Below are 15,834 nucleotides of genomic sequence, written 5' to 3' on the forward strand. Positions count from 1 at the left end.
ATCACTAGTCACTTTAAACAATGCCACTTTATATAATGTTTACATACCCTACATTACTCATCTCATATGTATATACTGTAATGGCTTTCCTCCTCCTCTTCTGAGGAGTAGTAGGAAGGATCAGAGGACCAAAATGCAGCATGGTATGTATCCATAATATAATTTAATGAGAATGAATACAGAATACAAAAAGAACAAGAGAAACAAAATGAAAACCAAAACAGTCCCGAATGGTGCAAACACTGAAACGGAAAATAATCGCCCACAAAACACAGGTGGGGAAAGGCTACCTAAGTATGATTCTCAATCAGAGACAACGAACGACACCTGCCTCTGATTGAGAACCATACCAGGCCAAACACAAAAACACCACATAGAAAAAGGAACGTAGACAACCCACCCAACTCACGAACTAAGGTCAGAACGTGACAATACTGTACTCTATAACATCTACTGCATCTTGCCTATGCCGTTCGGCCATCGCTCATCCATATATTTACATGTACATTTCTTATTCATTCCTTTACACTTGTGTGTAAAAGGTAGTTGTTGCAAAATTGTTTGCTTACTTGTTAGATATTACTGCATGGTCGGAACTAGAAGCACAAGCATTATTTGAAAATAATATGTTGCGATAACTGCACTGTCGTTTTGATTTCGTAGTGAAAAAAACATTTTTCAGTTAGGGATTTTTCTTAACGTTAAGGATCCCAATTTGGTTTACATGATTTAACGTTTAAACGTTCAGACCCCTACTCCTTGATATCAACCAATCAGCATCCAGGATCCAAACAACCAGTTTTATAATAAACGACATATCGCCATCCCTCTCTCGCTCTAGTAATCTTGACTGAGTCTGAGAGGTCTCCTTTAACACTGGCAGCTGAAGTAGAGTACCAATCACCTTGCCTCAGGGAGACAACGCTCTTTCCTCACTCAAGCCATAACCTACTACACAGCACTGAAAAGTAAGCTACTGGTAAAACCCTTCAGATTCACCACACCCCAGACTCTTGACTGAACCGGTATTGGCGCCTACATCGATCCCATCTCGTTTCTCGTCAATGTATTGCATCGCAATCAAAAGGCAGCTGTCTACTGCCTACCCATCTCCCAGGTAGTATTTTACCAGAAGATAGCTTAACTGAAAACGGAATCCCATTTGAGACCTGATTCAAAGGCAGCATCATTTGTGGATTGAGACAGACCCACCATAATCTACTCTCCATCTCTGGTTCCTGCTGACACTTACACCCCACGCCCATTTCAGCCTGTGGAGTGTCAGCAGCAGAAGGGTCAGTGTCTCTCCGCTCTCTCAGCATGGCTGTGGATGGCTCCTGTGACTAAAGTGTGTGGTAAACAAGCAGTACCATCACTGCAGCTCTGTCTCTACTAACCCCCAGTAGCAGTACACAAAGGCCAGGGACACACGCAGGGCTAGCTAGCGCTTGGGTCTCCCGCCGCGATGAGACGGGACAACAACCGCCACATGGTGCCATCCGAGACCAGAATCGCAGAAATCTGGACTGACCCAAGGAGAGATGCAGGAGGAGAGGAGAGAAGAGCGGGATGTGGAGAGGAGGGATGGAGGAGGCAGTGAGAAAAGGGGTGGTGATAACAGCAGAGTCCGTACAGAGACACTCTTCATCAGCCAGTGACAGGCCAGGGACCCAAATGAGTCCCACTGTCCACTAACACTGCTCTAATTAATGATCACTGTCAGCAGGGCTAGGGAGAGGAACATACACTGCTCTACACCTAACCCAGTCTGTCAGCACAGGGCTGGAGAGAGGAACCTACACCTAGCCCAGTCCCCGTACAGATCTGGGACCAGAATAGACAACACATAGTCTATCACACCCTCACACCCAATAGGAAGTCTCCACCAGGGAAGATGGATAGAGTGAGATAAGAACTTCTACACTAGCTTTCATAAAGAGGGGGAGAAGTGTTCAGTTCAAACTGTCCAGTTGAATTATATCAAGTCGCCTATAGAGTACTATAGAAATGGTCACGACGCACAAGGCATTTCCTGGACATTATAAAACTGGGTAGAGAGCTCACTCTGATACTCTCAAAAATGGTGTAGGACTGAAGAAATAGCCTATAGAGATTGAAAAAACTAGCTTTAGTAAGGCCTGGACATTTGATAGGATTTTTGTAGCGATTTTGTTTTTGGTCACAGCGGGGGGGCCCTGTGGATTGGAGCCAACACAAGGTTCACAGCGGGACACGCTGGACAAAGAGGCGCAGCTACAAACCCTGCTGCTGAGCCCTCTGGGAGATTGATGGACTTCAAAAACAACTTTGAACGCAGTCCCATGTATTCTTCATTTCACATCCACTTAGGAAGCACCTCTCACTCTCTTCCCTCTCACTCCTCTTCCCCTCCCTCCCTCTACTCTTCCTCTCTTTTCTCCTCTCCTCCTCCCCTTTCTTCTCTCCTCTCCCCTTCTCATCAACTCTCTGTCTCTTCTCCAGCACACCCCTCCTGGTGCGCTAGCCTTTTCATGTTCGGGCCATGCTCAGACTGGTGCTAAAATACTAATAAATTGGTCTCAGGGAGCCACTTGGGACTGTACTCTGTGAGGGCTTTTGATACATCGTGGCATCAAGATGAATGGGGGCATTCTGGGGCTGGGTAGTGGGGTGTTCAGGGAGTGGAGTAAGGTGGTCACGGGGTGGGGCTGGAGCAGTCAAGGAACTTGGAGATAGGGCTGAATGTTCCGTCTCTCAGTGGGTTACCTGCATCAGTGTTTCGCTCCAGCCCTTTCTCTAGTGTTGAAGTTTGATCTTTCAATCATCACAAACAAAGAGCTCCAGATCCTGCAATGTACTGCAACATAATATGGACAGGACTCACAAATGAACAGACAGATTTGTCATCTCATGCCCCCCTCTCCCTCAGAATGCACCCCACTTTGACAATCCCTATGTCACAAAGACCTCCAACCCTGACCCTGAGAGATCAGCAACCTTATCTCAAAATGGAGCATAGTCTCAAATCAAATGTTATTTGTCACGTGCCTCATAAACAACAGGTTTGGACTAACAGTTAAATGCTTACTTAGGAGTCCTTCCCAATAATGCAGTCTATTGAATACATCATTTAAACATTCACAGTATAGATTGGAAGTATGTGAACCCCTAGGCTGACTCCAAAAGTTAATTGGAGTCAGGAGCCAGCTAACCCGGGGTCCAATCAATGAGACGAGTGGAGACGTTGGTTAGAGCTGCCTTGCCCTATAAAAAACACTCACAAAATTTGAGTTTGCTACTCACATGAAGCATTGCCTGATGTGAAACATGCCTCGAACAAAAGAGATCTCGGAAGATTAAGATTAAGAATTGTTGACTTGCATAAAGCTGGAAAGGGTTACTAAAGCATCTCTAAAAGCCTTGATGTTCATCAGTCCATGGTAAGACAAATTGTCTAGAAATTTAGAAAGTTCGGCACTGTCGCTACTCTCCCCAGGAGTGGTTGTCCTGCAAAGATGACTGCAAGAGCACAGTGCAAAATGCTCAATGAGGTTAAGAATAATCCTAGAGTGTCAGCTAAAGACTTACAGAAATCTCTGGAACATGCTAACATCTCTGTTGATGAGTCTACGATACGTAAAACAAGAATGGTGTTCATCGGAGGACACCACAGAATAATCCACTGTTGTCCAAAAACAACCTTGCTCCACGTCTGAAGTTCGCAAAAGTGAACCTGGATGTTCCACAGGGCTACTGGCAAAAATATTCTGTGGACAGATGAAAGTACAGTTGAGGTGTTTGGAAGAAACACACAACACTATGTGTGGAGAAAAAAATAGCACAGCGCACCAACATCAAAACATCATCCTAACTGTAAAGTATGGTGGAGGGAGCATGGTTTGGGACTGCTTTGCTACCTCAGGGCCTGGACAGCTTGCCATCATCGACAGAAAAATGAATTCAAGTTTATCAAGACATTTTGCAGTAGAATGTTAGGCTATCTGTGCACCAATTGAAGCTCAAAATAAGTTTGGTGATGCAACAGGACAATGACTCAAAACATAGAAGTAAATCAACAACAGACTGGCTTCAACAGAAGAAAATATGCCTTCTGGAGTGGCCCAGTCAGAGTCCTGACCTCAACCCGATTGAGATGCTGTGGCTTAACCTCGAGAGCAGTTCACACCAGAAATTCCAAGAATATTGCTGAACTGAAACAGTTTTGTACAGAGGAATGGTCCAAAATTCCTCCTGCAAACCGTAGTCTCGCTTTTTTCTGGCGGTTTTGGAGCGGTGGAATCTTCCTTGCTGAGCGGCCTTTCAGGTAATGTCGATATAGGACTAGTTTTACAGTGGATATAGATACATTTGTACCCGTTTCCTCCAGCATCTTCAGAAGGTCCTTTGCAGTTTTTCCACGTTTCGCACAAAAGTACATTTAACTCTAGGAGACAGAAGGTGTCTCCTTCCTGAGCAGCATGGCAGCTGCCTGGTCCCATGGTGTTCATACTTGCATACTATTGTTTGTACAGATGAACGTGGTACCTTCAGGCGTTTGGAAATTGCTCCCAAGGATCAACCAGACATGTGGAGGTCTACACTTTTTTCTGAGGTCTTGGCTGATTTCTTTTGATTTTCCCATGATGTCAAGCAAAGAGGCACTGAGTTTGAAGGTAGGCCTTGAAATACATCCACAGGTACACCTCCATTTGACTCAAATTATATAAATTAGCCTATCAGAAGCTTGTAAATCCATGACATTATTTTCTGGAATTTTCCAAGCTGTTTAAAGGCACAGTCAACTTAGTGTATGTAAACTTCTGACCCACTGGAATTGTGATACAGTGAGTTATAAATGAAATATTCTGTCTGTAAACAATTGTTGAAAAATGACTTGTGTCATGCACAAAGTAGATGTCCTAACTGACATGCCAAAACTATAGTTTGTTAACAAGAAATTTGTGGAGTGGTTGAAAAACAAGTTTTAATGACTCCAACATAAGTGTATGTAAACTTCCAACTTCAACTGTTCCTCTCTGCATCTTCATAACAACTTTGTCAATATGACTTAAACATGATAATAGACCATCCAGCTTCTTCAACTTGTTCAATGACACCCTTTATGTACAACTCCAGCTGAGGTTTAGGTCTTAGTGAATGTTTTGAACCAAATACAATGCTTTTGGTTTTAGATGTATTTGAGAGAGCGACAGAGAGACGAGTGGAGCGCTTCCGAGAGAGGGGGGGTAGTGGTGGGCAGACTGGGAGAGTGAGAAAAACCTCAGCCTTTGAACTATGTCGAGAGAGGAGGAGAGGCTGTGGAAAAGAGGAGAGAGAGATGAGACAGACTTTACGCCTGGTGATGTCAGCTGTTTGAAGGAAGGGAAGGATAGGAAGAATAGAACAGTTGCTCCACAGCCCTGTATTTATGCCAACCATGTCAGGACCACCTCGAGCCCTTTCTCTCTGAGTCTTTTGTTTCCACAGAGGAAGTGATTAAAAAGAGAAGACTTTAGACTTGTGAAAAATATGAGGATATATACACGATGGAGGAAAGAAGAAGCCACACTTAACTGAAAACCAACCTCTCCTCTGACAGTTGTGCTTTTGTCAATTTAAACTCCCCATTCCATACAAAACCAATAGCCTTTCTCTGAGTAGAAAACACTATTCCAACTCTGACTGTTCGAAATGGCACCCTAATCCCTATGGGCCCTGGTCAAAGGTAATGTACTATACAGGAAATAGTGTCCCATTTAGAACACAGCCTCTGTTTTTCTGCCCATCCCCCAACCCTCCCTCCAGGGGGCCCAAAGCACTGAGGGCTTCTGACCTTGGGAACAGATAACATCCCGGGGTTTTAACAAACAAGCTGAGATCATTACGCCAATTAGGCCTAGCCAAACTTACATCAGGACTTGGCTGTGGCTGTACAAAGGGGATAGCCTATAGGGTCCATTGCTAATTGCGGGCTTGGGAAAAAGCAGATGGGTGTTGGTGTCACAAAGGGGGATTGGAAGCAGAGCTGGGAAGAATCATTCAACTCTGGTAGCTAACATTCCAACAGGTTGCTGTGGGTACGAATCGGGCTCAGATAGCGAGAAGGGTACAGTTATTTATCTTGTAACTCCAGCTCATAGTATTAGCCAATGAGATGGAGAGGCGAGGCATGGAACCAAATAGCAGTCCTATAAAGAGAATGGTGAACAAATTCATTAAGTAATCTGAAAGTATTGTGAGTGGGGATGGACAGAAGTACAGAATGCTGAGCAGTCAGAGGCTACCATTGCCAATCTATTGTGGACTCCAGAGCAGAGGAACAGAAGGGGCAAGGGGGGGGGGGGGGGGGGGGGGGGGTGAGAAGGAGAGAGAAAGAGAGAGGGGGAGAGAGCGAGAGAATGATTTGAATTCAATCGCGGTTTGATCTCTTTCAATTTAAACACTTTCCCTACATTTGCCCATTGAAGAAGTGGTCAGTCAGAAAGTTATTTTTTCCCCTGAATGTCAAAACATTCCCGAGAAAAAGGTGCTTAAAGTTGACCCATTTTGCATACCCCACCATACCATGAGAGATCCATGTTTTCATCAATTGAAAAGATAAAACGGTTGTGTTATAATTTAAAACCTTACAAAACAGGGTTGTCAAACTATTTCATAATTTCTTTCTTTTTTTAACATCAATTATCTAAAAATGCGTAAACTCCAATTTTTTTCATATTCTGATACGTTGTAGATTAGATCCTATTTCACATCTGAGGTTTTTGTGTTGTGCCCACCATCGGTTAAGACAGAACCTGCTCTTGAATACAGGGTGGGTGTCATTTCAACCATAGAAATATATTTCATATAATGGACCTATCCCTTCAGATCACTGCAATTTAGCTGGTACACCATTGAAATTGGAATTTAATAGATTTTTTAAAATTAGAATTACTACCAAAGACGGCCGCCGGTCCACCCACCATCGAATGACAACTTAAATGTTTTTCTATTACCTATGTTTCTATGATTTCCTATGGAGAATTGACAGCATAATTTAAAACAACAGATATTCCCATTCAAGTCAACATTCTATGATGTGTGGAACTCCAACCATCTTTGTGGTACGATTCGAAAGTTGAAATTTCCATTTTATTCCTATTTTAGTACATTTATAAGCTAAAACATGACACCCACAATGTATTCAAGGGCATGATGTGTCTCAACCGATAGCAGGCACAACACAAAACCATTAAATGATGTAGAATAGAGTCTAAGCTACAACAAATGTGAATATGAAGACAAATGTATGCATTTTTAGATCATTTATGTTTAAGGTAAAAAATTAAATACACTTTTTTTCAAGACATTTTGAAATAGTTTGACAATCCTATTTGTAAGCTTAAAAAATATATCAATCTCAAATGTTTATTTTTTTCCAGTGATGTCTAATGGTATGGTGGGGTATGTAAAATAGGTCAACGTTGAGCACCTTTATCTCTTCAATGTTTTGGCATTCAGGTCCAAAAGTCACTTTCTGAACACTTCTACAATGGGCAAAAATGTATGGAATGTTTTGTTCAAATCAAAATGGGTGTTGTCAGAAAGTGATAGAAATCAAATGGATTTGCCCATAGGGGTAACCAGTTCAGTCTTCACACAGGGACCAGCAGGAGGCTGGAGAAAACTGGTGTCACAGAGACACCCAGCAGGTTAGTGGATGGTGTTGACACTGCGGCGGGGTGGGAAGAGAAAGAATGGAGAGGAGGCAGCAGAGTGGATGGAAGAGTAACAAGCGGGACTACAATGGGCTACCTTCATTCACATGACCAGAGAGTGGGAACCATGTTTAGAGGCTAGCCCCTTGGCCTGAAGTCCTGAGAGCACAGGTCTAGGGATCAGGCGTAGGGGGATACAAAGTATACATCCCCCAAAACCATATAGGGGACAGAAGCTGTGTTAACATAGTCATGGATGACAAAAACACACATCACCACCAACCACACCCCTTTCCAGATATTCTCCGGTATTATTTAGCTTCATATGAGACTGACATATCACTAAACTCAATGGCTGAGCTCATATGAGGCATTTAAAAGGGTAAACCAGCTCAAAATGTGGACCTATAGATGTGCAAAGGTAAAATTACTTCAAATGACCAACACTTTCAACTTCTGCGTCTGAGGACAACACCATATACTGACTGACCTTTGGTTCAAGGTAGTAGGTCTATAGACCATATTTCTGGCTTCAGGTTACATGTTTGGGTATAGAATGGATACCCTGGGAAACAACATCCATATTTTCTATCACACGATAAGCCCATTTATATACAAACAAGACGAATCCAATACTGATGTGGTAATTCCTCCTGAAGGTAATGGGTATGCTATCATATTCCACCCCACCACTTCCAAATAGCACTGGGTTCTTTCTGATACCATTATCTCCATCTAGTGGATAATGGAGTAAATTACTAATCCAATCTGGAAACACCAGGGGAGAATGACTGCCCCCTCTCATTGAAGACACAGAAGTCAAATCTAATCTTCTTTCTCAAATGTTTCGTAAACAACAGGTATAGACTTACTTACGGGCCCTTGCGAACAACGCAAAAAAAAATATATAGAAATCAATTTTTTGGTTTGTTTAATAACATGAGCAATAATGGAAAAATAATAACACGAAGAATCATTTAAAAATAATAACCCAAGGAATAAATACACAATGAGTAACAACATCTTGGCTATATACACGGAGTACCAGTACCAGTCGATGTGCAGGGGTACGAGGTAATTGACAGCATCCAGTCTTCTGGGAAGGGTTTCTACTAGATGTTGGAACATTGTTGAGAGGATTTTCTTTCATTCAACCACAAGAGCATTAGTGAGGTCAGGCACTGATGTTGGTCAATTAGGCATGGCTCCAATTCATCCCAAAGGTGTTCGATGGAGTTGAGGTCAGGGCTCTGTGCATGCCAGTCAAGTTCTTCCACACTGATCTCAACAAACCATTTCTGTATGGACCACGCTTTATGCATGGGGGCATTGTCATGCCGAAACAGGGAAGGGCCATCCCCAAACTGTTGCCACAAAGTTGAAAGCACAGAATCGCCGAATGTAATGTAATTGTATACAGTAGTGTTAAGATTTCCCTTCACTGGAACTAAGGGGAAAAACAGCCCCAGACCATTATTCCTTGTGACTTAAATCTACTTGAAAATCTATGGCAAGACTTGAAAATGGTTGTCTAGCAATGATCAACCACCATTCTACAGAGCTTGAAGAATTTTGAAAATAATAATAGGCAAATGTTGCACAATCCAGGTGTGGAAAGCTCTTAGAGATTTACCCAGAAAGACTCACAGCTGTAATCGCTGCCAAAGGTGCTTTTACAAAGTATTGCGTCAGGGATGTGAATACTTGTGTAAATAAGATATTTTTGTATTTAATTTTCTATACATTTCTTACTTCATCATTATGGGTTATTGTGTACAGATGGGTGAGAAAAACTACAATGTAATCCATGTGTGGTGGTCTGCTTGAAAAATGTACATATTACAGACTAGGTCAGAGTTTGAAAATGTCAGAGAAGACACTTGCCAACTGGTCAGCACATGCTTTGAGTACGCGTCCTGATAGTCTATCTGGCCCTGCGGCCTTGTGATTGTTAACCTGTTTAAAGGGCTTACTCACATCGGCTACGGAGAGCGTGATCACACAGTCGTCTGAAACAGCTAGTGCTCTCATGCATAGTTCAGTGTTTGCTAGCCTTCGAAGCGTGCATAGAAGGTATTTAGCTCATCTGGTAGGCTATCGACACTGGACAGCTTGGGCTGGGTTTCCCTTTGTAAGCAGTAATAGTTTGCAAGACATGCCACCCCTGGCGAGCATCAGACGCTGTGTAGTAGGATTCGATCTTGGTCCTGTATTGACGCTTTGCCTGTTTGATGGTTCATCGGAGGGCGTAGCAGGATTTCTTATTAGTGTCCCGCTCCTTGAAAGAGGCAGCTCTAGCCTTTAGCTCAGTGCAGATGTTGCCTGTAATCCATGGCTTCTGGTTGGGATATGTTCATCGATACACTTATTTATAAAGCCGGTGACTGATGTGTTAAACTCCTCAAAGCCATCGGATGAATCCCAGAACATATCCTGTCTTTGCTAGAGAAACAGACCTGTAGCTTAGCATCCGCTTCATCAGACCACTTCCATATTGAGTGTATCACTGGTACTTCCTGTTTGAGTTTTTGTCTTGTAAGAAGGAATCAGGATAGAGTTATGGTCAGATTTCCCAAATGGGAAAGGGAAAGGGGGATACCTAGTCAGTTGTACAACTGAATGCCTTCAACTGAAATGTGTCTTCTGCATTTAACCCAACCACTCTGAATCAGAGAGGTGCAGGGGGCTGCCATAATCGACAACCACGTCTTCGGCGCCTGGGGAACAGTGGGTTAACTGCCTTGCTCAGGAGCAGAACAATAGATTGTTACCTTGTCAGCTCGGGGATTCGATCCAGCAACCTTTCAGTGGAGCGTGATCTACAGTTTTTTCACCTTTAGTTTCTGGTAGAAATGAGGTAAAACGGATTTCAGTTTTCCTGTATTAAAGTCACCGGTCACTAGGTGCACCGCCTCTGGGTGAGCATTTTCTTCAAGTCAAATTTATATAGCCCTTCTTACATCAGCTGATACCTCAAAGTGCTGTACAGAAACCCAGCCTAAAACCCCAAACAGCAAGCAATGCAGGTGTAGAAGCACGGTGGCTAGGAAAAAACTCCCTAGAAAGGCCAATTTTCTTGTTTGCTTAAGGTCCTATACAGCTTGTTGAATGTGGTCTTAGTGCCAGCACTGGTTTGTGGTGGTAAATAGACAGCTACGAAATATATAGATGAAATCTCTTGGTAATTGGTGTGGCATACAGCTAGCGTATCATGAGGTATTCTAACTTAGGCGAGCAGAACCCCAAGACTTCCTAAACATTAGAGATCGCACACCAGTTGTTGTCAATAAAGATACACACACCCCCTCCTCTCAGCTTCCCCAACGGATCCGTTCTGTCCTGCTGATGTATAGAAAGACCAGCTAGATTTATATTAACTACATCCTTGTTGAGCTATGACATAGGATAATACAGTTTTTCAGATCACATTGATAAGATTAGTCTTGAACGGAGCTCATCCAGTTTATTCTCCAGTGATTTAAATTTGGCCATTAGAACGGAGGGTAGAGGCAATTTAACCACTCTCTGACTTATTCTCTTCAGGTATCTCGCACACCGGCTTCTATAGAGCCGTCTCCTCCTTCCACCATATTTGATGCTGAGTGGAAGCTACAACTGGAGACCCAATGGGGAAGAAGATGGTGTAAGCGGATTTTCTGTTTGAATCAGATGGCGTGTCGAATGGAGATGGAGAATGAGAAGAATGGAGAGTGAGAAGTGAGAATGGAGAGTGAGAAGGATTACAGTTGCAAACACAAACTGAAATAAGAGAAGTAATGTGGTTGTGGGATTTAGTAAATCCAAGCCTAGTTCTGATTATTTTTTGGACGGAGTGAGGGTTTTGGATCGATGGAGTTACCTGGGAGATCCGTTTGAAGTCTATATGAAAATCATGGATGCGTTGGACAAGAAGAAAATTGGCCCGCGACTGAATCTAGTTGATGATTCCTGCTTTAAGAGCTTATTTCCAAACCCATGCAGTGTGATAATTGCAAATTATTTGGTAATGTGTCAAGTATATGTAGAGGGCTGGCGTATCGTATGTAGAGGGCAGGAGTATCGTATGCAAGCTGAGACTAAATACTGCAATTGTGGTGGTGAACATGCACCCGAATTCTTTAAATGCCCTGTTAGGGTGAAGGAGACAGAGGCGGGAAGAATAATGTCTACTATCCGAAGGCCGTGAGGGGAGTGGAAGAAAGGAGTGACGTTGAATAAATAATGGTAGTAGGAGTAGAGACACCAGTGAATATTCCTTGTCAACAGAAGGATCCTGACATGTTGCATGTTAAGGTGAACTTTGTAGCGTTTATTGCATTGGTTATCAACTGCACAGCGCAAACAGAGAGGAAATCTGAGAAAACAGGCATAGTTGTGAGTGCGGCTGAAAGTTGTTGTTTTTTACAACAGAGGCATTACAAGGAATCGATTAATGCTACGTCCTCACAGGCCCCTGAGTCTGACTGAAGAAGTGGGATGGTTTTTGATTGATTTCATCAAAAAATCCCAAACAGTAGGTGGCGGCAATACACCAATAGGTTGTAGTCTGTCAAACTGAATGCTTTAAATGTTCACCCCCTGCGATCCATCTGGGTTTCCCCTATCCATATGTGGTGGTAGTGAATAAAATCATGTTGAAAAGACATTGCTGCTGATAGGCCAAACAATGCAGTAATTGTTACTTTGGGGCTAGGCTAAATCTGGTCTGATTAATCAGGCTGTAATACATCATTAATTGGTATATACAGCCTGACACATTTGAGTGAAAAATTGTGAAGGCCTAAATGTCCCTTGCAAGGTAGAAGGTTTAATAAAATTACATTTAAACTTACTCTACCGGTTGTCTGTGCAGTTTGTCCTTCAGCACTCAATTATTTTTTACAAATATCCACAGGAAATTGTTTACCCTAATTCTTTGAAAGCTGGTAGGTATGGTTCTGTCCGCTTGATTTTCTGTTGTGTGTTTTACTGCAACGTAAAACACTTGCACAATAAACAATAACCAAGTGTAACCAAACCACAGACTTAACATTGCTTACATTCAGCTGGCAGTGGCAAACCTACCAGCTCTCTAAAAAGTTGGGTAAACAATAATTTCCTGTGGATATTTTGGCTCAAATTTCAAGTGGGTGAAAGACAAACCGCACAACAATCGGTAGAGTAAGTTTAAATGTCATTTTATTCAACATTCTGGCATAAAAAGAACATATACACAATGTTGAACTCAAACATGTCAGGTTGTATAGTATGCCAATTAAATTTGTATTATAGCCTGAGTAGTCAGACAAGACTAAATCCTTGAGTCAGAGCTAGGTAAGCTCACAGAAACTGTAGCCTTCTAGTATTAGGTCCTACCTCCAATACGAGGTTCAAACTCAACCATGCTGCATGACCAACTGAGACTCGTGAAACTTCATTTATTTTAGATTACAGGGGCCACCTGGGGCTCACTGCAGCCACCTATACAATAATGTAGGCTATTACTCACAAGTTGTAAGTCACTTTGGATAAAATGGCATCCCTAACATCTTCAACATCCCTGAATACAGTAATTACAGACCGTGGCCATTTAGCAGTGCATGCCAGCCTTTATGATGCCAGCTAGAGAGGAATGGGCTTCAGTACTGTCAGACATAGGCCTGATAATAGCCTGTTATTTCTTATGACAAATATATATATTGTAGAAAATTGATTTATGTATGAGTATACTGTCATAACTAAATACGGGCTGATAAGTAGGCCTAAAATCTGATTTCTAGTAATGATGTATGTGTGCACAGGAAGTTGGCTAGCACTGCGCAGGCAGGGGGTTGTGTTCTATGGCTAGCTAATTTACCTTTTTAGGATCATCGTAGAACACTCCAATACTAGACAGATTGCGTCCAATGCTGCAACTCTCAGTAAAAAGTTGTCCACACTCTTTATATGGTCCCTGTTTGAACTTGTAGGCGATTGTGATGTTCTTGATTGGAGGAGAACCAGTCCGGATGTGTATTTCTGACAACAGCCCCGAGTACAGAACGTACCCTACTATTGTCACAAGACTCAACAAGAAGACGAAAATCAAACACAACATTAACCATTCTGCCATGATGTAGAGTCCTAGAATGTAGCTTTGGTTGTTGAAATCTTTTCTGCTTTAGCGATTTGCTAAAACACACTCGGGAATTTATTTATGTTGGTAGCTATCTAGCTGGCTTAAAAGCCAACTAAAGCCACAACTACTTTCACAGTTAAAACGTCCGTTAACTTGATAACAACTCTCACATAACGGCATGAACAACTGGTCCGTTCAATACAGATTAATTTCCCTAAACAAGGACCAGTTGAAAACAACTTCCTGGGATGCACCATCTGTGGAAACGAAAGTGAGGTATTGTTTAATTCCATGACCATTGCTATTCAATATATCTGTAATATAAATTGTAGCTACCGACTTTTATCAACCAAATACATCTACCAATGTCATTTCAAATTCAAAACATATCTCAACGACTAAAATTTCGTGTTGTAGAAAATCGTTTAATCTAGTAAACACCCCTTTATCTTTTTTTATCTTGTTCCAATCAATTATACGCTTTGCTGCGTGAGACGCCACCAGAGGTCAACAAATCCTCATGGAAGTTGTTACTGGGCAATTCCATGATAACGGAATGAAAAACGAAAAACATTGTTTGCAAAGTTAAATAAACCTTAGAAATATATGCACAGGGACTGCTTTTAACAACTTCCAGAGAACATTTTACAAAAACACATTTACTCGAAGAACAGATGTGTAGATGTAAAGTTTGGTGTCAGAATAACTGTAAAATCTCCCTCAGTTTTTATGTGAACCACTTTTTCCAAAACGTGTCTGTAGAAAGAATGGGGAGTCAGCTATGATGAAAAAAATCTATTTTGGTTATTGAACTACAGTGAGTTAAATGGATTAACACCCAGTAATAGAATGATGGCAACATAATGACATCATGGGTCCCTGATCTATAGTACAGAAATGCATAATTATGAATGTTATTCTCTTCATGGTGAAGTATCCTGAGTAGGTAAAAAAATGTAATATCCTCCTTTGAATGTTTGGGTATTATTCTACACACTGGCTATTATTCTAATGAGCTTTGCCTCCAAACAATATCAAACGTGGTTGTTCCAGACCGGACCAAATATGTACCAATCATAGACCTACATGTTTCACAAGTTTGGACATCACAGCACAGTAGAGTAGAGTAGAGTTCAGTACAGTACAGTTTAGTTCAATACAGTAAAGTGGAATACAGTCAATTATACTGTACTCTACTATAGTGTGCTCTACTGTACTGTACTAAACTCTACTTTACAGTACTGTACTGTACAGTGCCTGCGGAACGTATTCTGACCACTTTACTTTTTCCACATTTTTACCTTAAGATTTACAATGGGTGTGAGGTGTCAGAACTCCCCACCTCCATACCGCTCCATCTCTCCCCCTCTGGCGGGTGTGAGAGATGTCTCTTGTAGAAGTGTGGTACACGGTAACCTGACCCAAACAGGCTAGTCATGACACACCCATCTGTGTGCTGTCTCCCTCTAGGAGCTGATGGCTGTCTTCGAAGGTTGAGGGAAAGATGACCAACCGTCCTCGTCTGATTCTGACTGCAGCTGTGTCCGGAAAGAGGACCATTGACACTGCATACCAGATCCCCAAGATTGGACGGTCAGTACATACACACTGGGCCTCAATGATATCAATTCTCATGCAAAATGTGTACACAAAAACATGCACAATCTATCAAATAATACCTTGCATATTGGAAATGGTTTGTTTATTCTAGCCACTAAATATATATTTGTATCTCTCTTCCTAACACTCAGGCTGTTGGCCTTCTGAATGTGATAACCTATGACTTCCATGGATCTTGGGAATTCAACACTGGAGAAAACAGCCCTCTACCAAGGACCAGCTGATCAGGGAAACCATATCTACTACAATGTGGCGACACTTTCACTCTACTTCCCTCTTTATCTCCCCCTCATATTTCTCTCTACCCATCTCTTCCCGTTTATCAAATCAGTCTCTTCCTGCCTGTCTAGGTTCCAGTTGAGCGTGAGTAACATCTTTATTTTTCCAACCTTCGCTCTCTAGTGTTCTCACTACCAGATATTGTGTGTTCTAAGGACTATG

At 42.1% G+C, this 15,834-nt stretch overlaps 1 protein-coding gene across 1 annotated transcript in view; it reads right to left on the reverse strand.

Moving 5' to 3' along the window:
• The window catches only part of LOC110528351 (testis expressed 264, ER-phagy receptor), an 87,266-nt gene extending 73,002 nt beyond the window's left edge, over window positions 1-14,264 (reverse strand). The window contains exon 1 of the mRNA XM_021610362.3: window positions 13,513-14,264. Coding sequence (XP_021466037.1) covers window positions 13,513-13,767 — 255 coding nt within the window. The 5' untranslated portion in view covers window positions 13,768-14,264. The remainder of the gene's footprint in view (window positions 1-13,512) is intronic.
• Window positions 14,265-15,834: the final 1,570 nt, after the last annotated feature.

Source organism: Oncorhynchus mykiss, chromosome 7 (genome assembly GCF_057628025.1).
Source record: "Oncorhynchus mykiss isolate SJ-2025 chromosome 7, ASM5762802v1, whole genome shotgun sequence".
In the NCBI taxonomy this organism is placed as follows: domain Eukaryota; kingdom Metazoa; phylum Chordata; class Actinopteri; order Salmoniformes; family Salmonidae; genus Oncorhynchus; species Oncorhynchus mykiss.